The 9,117-nt window shown below is 32.9% G+C and overlaps 1 protein-coding gene across 2 annotated transcripts; it reads left to right on the top strand.

The window, feature by feature from the left end:
• The first annotated feature begins 530 nt into the window (after nt 1-530).
• On the top strand, nt 531-7,852 carry LOC128549785 (cholecystokinin receptor type A-like). 2 transcript variants are annotated; one of them, XM_053527363.1, is made up of 3 exons: nt 531-1,022; nt 4,690-4,807; nt 5,125-7,852. In XM_053527363.1, exon 3 carries the CDS (start codon nt 5,437-5,439, stop codon nt 6,787-6,789), a length of 1,353 nt encoding a protein of 450 aa, XP_053383338.1. In that variant the 5' UTR covers nt 531-1,022; nt 4,690-4,807; nt 5,125-5,436; the 3' UTR covers nt 6,790-7,852. The 2 variants fall into 2 exon arrangements, with proteins under 2 accessions (XP_053383338.1, XP_053383337.1); XM_053527362.1 differs by lacking the exon at nt 4,690-4,807.
• The last annotated feature ends 1,265 nt before the right edge of the window (nt 7,853-9,117 follow it).

Genomic DNA, 9,117 nt, shown 5'->3' with positions numbered 1-9,117 from the left:
CCTACTGCGCCATCAAGCTAACTATTGATCTTACTTCCAATATATTTTGTTTTAAAAGAGTTGCTAAGTACTAATTGTTTATTTACATGTTGCTAAAAATAAAAACGCCATAATACTGTGCGGTACTTTTTATAAATTATATCACCATATCAAACAGCATGGTGTACGTCTCCAATAATTATTAAAGTAAAAGGAAATAAAAGTTCTTTGTTTTGCCGGAAGCTTTGAAAGGTGGAAATGTCGTATCAAAAAGTAAGCGAGAAAAGACAGTTTGTCAGCAAATTTTACCGAATTTAAAAAACTGTTTTAATAAGCCTGCAATGGAGAATTTTGGATAATATTAATACAGTAATTTTTAAAGTGTTCCATTCCGCTCAAATTATAAAGTATTCTTCAATGCGACTTCGGTCTCGAACGTAAATAATATTTAGCCAATATTTACGTGGTAGTCACGAGCTTTCGTAACGATATTGGTCTACACGAAATGTACGAACTTCCTTCACGTGTCTATATTGTTTCGCTTTGTGGAGTGTAAGGAGTTTAACTTCGTGAAAACTAATTTCAAGCACCAATGTTTAAAATATTGTATAATTTACATGCTTAATGATTTTTTTTTTGATTTTTTTTTTAATTTAGAAAACGTTTTCAATGTTTAATGTTGTCTGTTTTTAAAAAAGCAAATGAAATTTTGATATTCAGTTGGAGTCATACCATTTTAAGATTAAATATAATTCAATTCGTACCAAGAACAAAAACGCAGGAACACTTCTTCAAGTTATTTTCCCCTGTAATATTCAAAGTGAAGCAATCAAAGCACGTTGAAACTTTTTCTGAAAATAGCAAGACACTTCCGACCTGTAGGTAACTTGAGGTAATATTTCCAGTTTTATTTGATGCTTTCTAAGCCCTACGAATTCACTGCGCCTAAACAAACGTTTGCGGGAAGTATATCGCAGACAAACATAATAGGTATCCACAGGACGGTATATCCGCAAAGGATTTAAACATGGATATATACTCAGGTAAATTTTAACTTTCCTGCAGATTTTTTTCTACAGTTAGAATTGTGTTCGCTATACTTAAGTTATTAATTTTACTATGAACATTGTTTAGCATTTTACTTTTTACTTGCACTGTTGTAATCGATTATAAACAATTATTAGTTCTACATTAAATTATTCCTTAATTTTCTAAAATACTCTAGTGTAATTAACACTGGTCTTTATTTAAACGGAATAAAACAAATTTGTTAAATTAGTTTAAACCCAATACGTCCGATAGTTTTAATTTTCAAAATTCCTTGAGACAGATTCTTTTATCTAAAAGGTCTGGTTCCATGTAAAAGTTCAATCTGCCAGTAATAAGTCCAATTATCTGTGGAATGCGGCCGTATTTGAAAAATATAATGCCAAACTGCTTACACTCCAATAAATTAATTACGTGCAATGTGGATAGAAATTATGTTGGATAATTATGATATAAACAGGTTTTTCTTGTATTAAGATTCCTGGGATTAAATCTAATAATGTTCGAAAGGGAAGATATTGTGGTGGAATATCTTTTAGTATAAAAAAATACAGTTAAAGAAAATATATTCACATCTGTGAAAAAAAATCAGAACGGTTTTATTTGGGTAAGATTAAGCCGTAACTTATTTTGTTTGAGGAAGATGTTTATATACGCCACATTATATACTAGATGTATTGGATTTTTTATAGTCTCGAAAGCGATATTTTGAAATATAATTCGCTTGGTATAAAGATATATATATAACTTGCGATTTAAATTGCCGCACAGCTTCTGCTACAGATTATTTTGAATAGACCACAACCTCCCATTTATTAATAGGGTTCAAATTTCAGAGCGCGTCAGTACAAATGAGAGCCGCACCATGAGAAAACCAACGTAGTGCATGTCAGGATCCATGCTGTTCGCTTTCAAAGCCTGTTGCAATTAGAGAAACCGTTAGCGAACAGCATAGACCCTGACCAGACAGCGCGGATGCGCTGGCTGGTCTGGATCCATGCTGGTCGCAAATGCACTATGTTGGTTTTCTCATGGTGCGGCTCATGACGTGATCGACATGAACGGATTATGGAGGTAAAGCACAATAGATTATTTGTTTTTAACTTCGAGGATTTCAATACATTCCTTAACTTTGATTTCTTGGAATTTATTGAATTTAGTTAGTCTTTAGTTTTCTGAGAAAACATGGAAATCAGCTCCAAGAAAAAAATCGTAGAATCTGAAAGTTTTATTCAAAATAGTAAGTCAATAGATTTATTGATAGGCTCACAAGTAAAAATGAGATAATCTCACATCTGTCTGAAAAAATGAATACGCAACCGATGGACACTATAGTCGATAATTTTTCCTCAGAATTGCTAGAGACATTAAAAAAGAAAGTAAATGGTTCGAAAATAGATGTTTTAACGAAAAGAAATAAATTAATAGTATAAATAATAAGTTTAGAAGAAATACAACTAATCTTTCTAGACGCGAACACAGTATAATAAAGTAAAGACAATTACAACAAGAAAATATAAAATCAATGAAGGGAAAAGCTTGAAAAATAGCAAATAAGAACCCCCAAGAAATTCTGGAAAAATATAAATAAAAAGATGAAAGAACAAACTGAAAGTTCGGAATCACTTACTGTAAACGATTTGCATATTCGTTTCAAAACGTTACTTGGAGGAACGCTAACAGGCGAAAATCAAGAGGATGAATTAGACACTTTTTTTCTGAATATGAATTACCTACCGCCATCTCCCAGAATATCAATAAATCGCCAGGTATTGACATAATTACAAGCGAAATGTTAAAAGCATCATGTAATAATATCTCTCCTTTTCTGCTCAAATTGTAAAACGATTATTTGATACGGGAGACTGTCCGATATCATGCCGGGTGAGGGGGGGGGGGGAGGGGGCGGGGAGGGGGGGAATAATTACACCGGTTTTCAAAAAGGCAAATATCAGTGAAGCAAGAAATTATAGAGGGATATATTTACAATTACTGCTCAGTAGACTATCTTTATGGTCAACAAAATACGACAAGAGTTCTGATAATCAAGGGGAAATCTTTGAGTTTTCATATAACACTCCATAATCTCAAAAGTTCTTATTTTGGAGTCATAAACTTTATTGCATTTTCATACATTACCAACAGTGCTTTGGCAGAAATTTTAAGCTCTTAATTTGGGAAAATCATTTTTATCTAAAAATGAGTGTTTTTCGACATTTTTAACACGTTTGTACGAAAACAGACGTTCGTTATATATAATAAAGGTTCATGCTCAGATATTTTTTTCAATTGTGATACCGGCTTGAAACATGCCGTTATTTTTTATGCTATTCGTGAACGACATAATACAGAATATCAATTCAGATCTAGATCATATTTATTTTATATCTCAACACGCATCTTTTTCCTTGTTTAATTTGTTTCGCTTTAACAATGTTGAATTATTTATAATGCAGAAATTCAAACTTTCCGACAGGTTAGTTGGCCCTATCCTTAAGTTTTTGCTCAGAAATTTGGCTACCAAAATGCTCCTGATATTGAGAAACAGCACACAAAAATTTATTCGGCGCATCCTAGGTGTAAACAGGTCAACAAACATATCTGCCCTCTGCGGCGAGACGGGTCGAGTCCCATTATCAGTTATTCGTAAAGTTAACATGCTCAAATATTGATTAAAAATACTATCACAAAATGATGATTCTCTTGTTAAACAGACTTTAAAAATGCTAAAGCAAGACGCTGAAAATAATAGGCTATTAAATTGAAATAATTGTGCGTACCAAATAAAGTGCATTCTTGATGACTAAGGATTTAGTTATGTTTGGGATCATCAGTTCCAAATCACATACCCTTTGAGGTATTAGAAATAAAATTTATGATTCTTATACGCAAACTTAGTACAGTAATATAAATAATTCAAGACGTCTTCAGTTGTATGCAATTTTGAATTGGAAAAACAACTAAAAGTGATCTCTGAACGAAAATACAGAACAGCTTTTGCCAGACTACAAAAATATCAAGTTTCTTTACATCAAATCTGACCAAAAAGGTTAATACGGCTGTTTTATCAAAGATACAATATGGGATTAAAATCTTCTCAAGCAATATTTTAATTTAAAATTTTGAGAAAGTTCATTAAAGCTTACATTGCTGAAAAGAAATATTCGCGAAAACATTTTAGAAGTTGTGATATTCCCATACTCGTGAGAAACTTGCGAGAAGTTTTTTTTTCAAATCAGTTAGCAAAAATATCGAACATAAGAGCCCATCTTTTTCATTTACCAAAATTTCTGAATGTATTTTAAGTATAAGTAATGTAAGTTTGAAAATCAGAGTTTAAACAGATTCTGTATTGTGGAAAAAATGATCCGAACGAGCAGACTATCACAAGGTTTATTTACGTTATAGGGTCAGTTTAATTCGTCCCATTAAGAACAGTTATTACTGTATGTATATCTGTAAGTTCTTCCTCTCATAAAGTTATGAAGGCATATTTATTCTTGCGAAGGTTAATGCTACTATATCTAAGATTATGATAAACGTTCATCTGCCTATTAAACATATTTCCTACACTTATTTTATCTATGTATTTTACCTGCGACGACTGTTTTTCTGCTAAAACTTCCAGATGAGAATAAAAAAATATGTAATTTTCTGCTGCAGTTTGAAAGAATGCTAGGAGGAAAACATTCAACTGCTGTAGAAAAAAGTACCGAACGTATATATTCTAACAATGCACATACATTTGATTACCAGAAACAACAATTCTCAGACTGCAAAAGTAGGTCCAAATAAATAAATATTAATATCTTGATTTTTCATGACAAAATTAGTCATTTCCTATGCATGTCTTTCATCTATCTGTCTTATATTACTATCTTTATTCTACCGGATAATGCGTAAGATAATATATCTCTTATCTGCGAAAGATATATTTTGAAAGTTTTTGATAGGTTTTACAAATGGTATTTATACTGAAGCAAAAATGTTTATACCGAGGGGTGAATGCGAAAGAGTTCTAAGTGCATATAAATAAAGAAGCACTTAGAACTTTTTCGCATTCACCCCTCGATACCATCTTCCTGTATTGTATTTCAGTGAACAGACGAATATAGACGGCTAGACGGCACAAATAACGTTTTACCTCGGAAATTGCAAAATTGATGAAAAAAGATCAAAACTTGTTACATAAGTGATATTATTTGACGTCTTTGCTCTGTAAGAGCTTTATATGCACACAGTGCAAGAAATATTGAGTAAAATAGGAATAAGTAGAACACACGTTATGAATATTGAACCTGGAATAAGACTATGAAATAGGGGAACGAAATTATTCAACAAAATGTAAACTTTGAATTTTCGAAACAAGTGACAAGTTTGGAAACTAAACAGACGCCAGAACAGAAGAAAATGGAGAAAGAAGAAACGAATCTTACTCTTGAAGAACTTGACGAAGAAGAAAGATTGAAGCATCTTCCTCTTACAGTGCTCCTCGTGATAATCATGGTGATCGGTATTGTCGGCAATACCCTTGTACTTATCATTTACAAAAGGAAATTCACCAGATCAAGTGCTAGATCTTATATTCTGAGTCTAGCGGTAGCAGATCTGTCCGTATGTCTAGTTGGAATACCATACCATGTTTTGGACTTGACACTGATTTTGACATACACACATACTAATCTGTGTAAAGTATTAAGTTTCTTTATTGGAGCTTGTACTCTCAGTTCGGTGTTTATTCTCCTTGTAGTAGGGCTTGACAGATACTTCAAGGTGTGCAGACCTTTGAAAAGACAGATAAGGGCTTTTGGTGATAGAAAAGCATGTGTTCTAGCAACCTTTGTCGCAGTAGTAATTTCTATACCAAATGGTATCATTTACGGGCAAAGTGCTGTACAGACGCCTGTGAACAATCTTACTGGTGTGGAATGTTTTATTGCTGACGAATATCACGGTTCTGATCTAGCCGTAGGATATTTGGGATTTAATTTGTTAGTTTTTGTCATTTCAGTTTTGTTTCTGATCATTATATATGGTTTTATATGCCGGAAGATATATCAACAAGATCAAATGTCAGGGGAAATCATGTTGAAGAAAACTAAAAAGGTTTGTTTGTGTTGCACTGTTGAAAATCAGGAGGAGGAAGATGGTGATGGAGAGGTTACTGGTGCAATGAATAATGAAGTGGCTGAGGATGTTAGAGTCACAGATGACGTTACTGACTCTGAATTTCAAAGCGTTAACATAGAAACGGAGGAGACAGAGAATAAACATTTAAAGTCAAAGTTAAGAAACGTAAAAAACTCTAAAGGTAATCCTGATCGGAAAGCAGCAGTTAAAACTAGTTGCGCAATGATACGGCATAAGAGACCAGGATCAAAAGCTGGAGAAAAGAACACAATGAAGATAACTCTTATGATGATGACGATAACTATTGTATTCGTAATTTCTTATCTCCCGTTTATTGTTATTTCTATCATAGATTCAATAGACGAAACCCTTTGGTTTGATATGCCAGTCACGGAATCACTATTACTGGATCTTATGTTGAGGTTGTATCTTATAAATAATGTAGCTAACCCTGTTATATACAGCTTTTGGGACAAAAGATTTCGGAAAGAAATCAAACGGCTACTAAGAAAGGTAGCTTGTTGTTTCAAAAACGACGAAGTAAATGAAGGCCAGTCATATACCAATTCAAGGAGTGGTATGTCAACATCCTGCGCTTATACAAAGAATACCGAGGCAGTTACAGTTAAATAGAATACTTGGATAGGAACAGTGACTGGATCTGTGTAGTCTGAAAAGTGTACATGGTTACTAACAGATACAATTAAATAGAGCAATGGCATAGTTGCATGTACTGTGGAATTGCTATAACTTTAAGCACTCTAGAAACACTTGCAAAATGTTAATTTTTGACTGGACATAAAGAAAGTGACACCACTATGCGTTTGTTCAAAGTGTATTTAATCGGGTATATCTGTACCGTGAAGTTAAAATGTTTTATCTAAAGATGTACATAGATGATAGCCATATAATAGTTAAATATTTCATAGTTTAAACATTTAGACGCTGTTGAAATATTTCACATTATGGTATTGATTCAAATTATATTTATATACATGATGACAAACAGTTATTTTTAGTAAGTGCCCATATGTCTATTATGCCCATATGTCTATAACGTCCCCTAGTACAAAAGCGTTAGAGACATCACAAGTACTATTAACATTTCGAGACTGACAATATTATTTCGAGTCTGTTGTGCTTAGTTTCAATTAGTCCCAATCCGTAAGTCACAGTGTATTTTCCATGTAAGTGAGTAAGTAAGAAAGAAAGTAAGTCAGTAGGTAAATCGTTTTTTATAGTGACATGTGTAAATCTACATATGATATTTTCATAACGTTATTTACAAGTTGTAATGACGCGCCCGGCCCGATGGGCCTATATGTCCCCTGTATCATAATACGTTTTGTGACTATATACATACATTACGTATACAACATTTGTGCATTAGACAATTTTTCTTCATAAACTTTTAGTCATACTAACAGCATCGCCTACTTTCATAATAATTTTAATTAAATTAGAAATATAATAATTTGGTTTCTGCAACCATTTGCCAAAACGCCCCAGTGTGCATAAACATATTCTTTGAGTATCTATAAACAAATAGATTGCTTTGTTTACTTCGCCGGTATGTATTACAAACCGTTAAACTAATCATAACCTTTAATTAAAACCTGGATTGGCATTTTGCTTATTGTACTGAAGTTAGAATAAAAAGGTTGAGATAATGCTCATATTTGTTGTATTGTGATGTTCTAGGTAAGTGTACATGTATGAAGATATAATCAGTATTTCAAAAAGGCTTCTGGGTGTCTTAGAAGGTGGTATTATCTCGAAAATTTGTATTTTCACAGACACAAATAATACTTCGAATTTACTTTAAGCCGACACATAACAGCACTGCTTTTATGTCGCAGTATGAGGCAAATCAGACAAGTACTTAATTCCGTGTACAAAGACAATTTTATGAAATTGGTAGTCCGCTACTAAGTTCATCGAAGCTTTGTGAAAAACGCACACTTTCTGCCAAAACTTCTTTGGAATATGCTAATTAAATGTTTGATAACAATATCGTTTAAGGCTAATTAAGAATTTCTTGTGTCTTATTTTGAAATCATTCATGTGTGAAAATGAAATGGACGTGTCTGCGAGAAAATCATGTTTATGAGGTAGAAATGATGAAAATCGCTTCTCTTCACAACTGGCGATTTTCATTTCGCAAACAAAGGTTTTGGCGGTGGCATTTTTTGTTTCAAATTGAGGCAAACGTGGGGTGCTTTTTACAACATCATTAGAAATTTAGAAATGTTAGAAACACTTCATTCAAATATTGTCTATATATATGTTTAAAAGTTCTCTCGTACAATATTTCAAAATTACTGTAATTATTGTGTTAAGGTTAATTCTTTTTATAAATTTATTAGGGGCGCTTCACAGTTGGTTATGCTGAATCGGCCGTAAAGCTGTTGAATAGACATAGACAACTACTTGGAACATTATTGTGTCTAAATGTTTCGGTGTAAATGTCAACAGAATCATTCTTTTCAAAATCATTTAAAAAAAAGTTTATTAATTGGATTGTTCCCCCGAAAGACCAACTTATACCATATTGATTTTTATATTAGTTTTCTTTTGTTGTAAATATTTCAAGCATGGACAGACATCTGAAAGCGTCGATCAGCCTGATAACTTCCGCAATTGTAACAGTTCTTTTAGTTCCTTGTTCTAAAGGACAGGACCACACGACCGCAGGTGACTGTTACTGTTCCTTAAAACTGATAGAAGACATTTTTAACTCGTTTTGAACGATGTAACCAGTCTTTCGTTTCGACAATGTCTGAATCTTGATAAAATGATGCATTTCCATTGAAGCAATTCAAGGTTTTGTTAATATTTTTCATGAAAATTATTTGCATTTTTTCGCCACTTTGACCATGGTTGAAGAAATATGCATGCATTTTACGATATGTTTCATCGACTTGGCACAAAAGGTTTATTTAACTACCCCTGCTCAAGACG

This window comes from Mercenaria mercenaria, chromosome 16, assembly GCF_021730395.1.
Source record: "Mercenaria mercenaria strain notata chromosome 16, MADL_Memer_1, whole genome shotgun sequence".
Lineage (NCBI taxonomy): Eukaryota > Metazoa > Mollusca > Bivalvia > Venerida > Veneridae > Mercenaria > Mercenaria mercenaria.
The sequence above is the reverse complement of the archived record's forward strand: the minus strand, read 5'-3'. Positions and strand labels throughout refer to the sequence as shown.

Excerpts from the sequence above, each read along its gene's own strand:
- LOC128549785 (XM_053527362.1), top strand. The coding sequence starts at position 5,437 with ATGGAGAAAGAAGAAACGAATCTTACTCTTGAAGAACTTGACGAAGAA.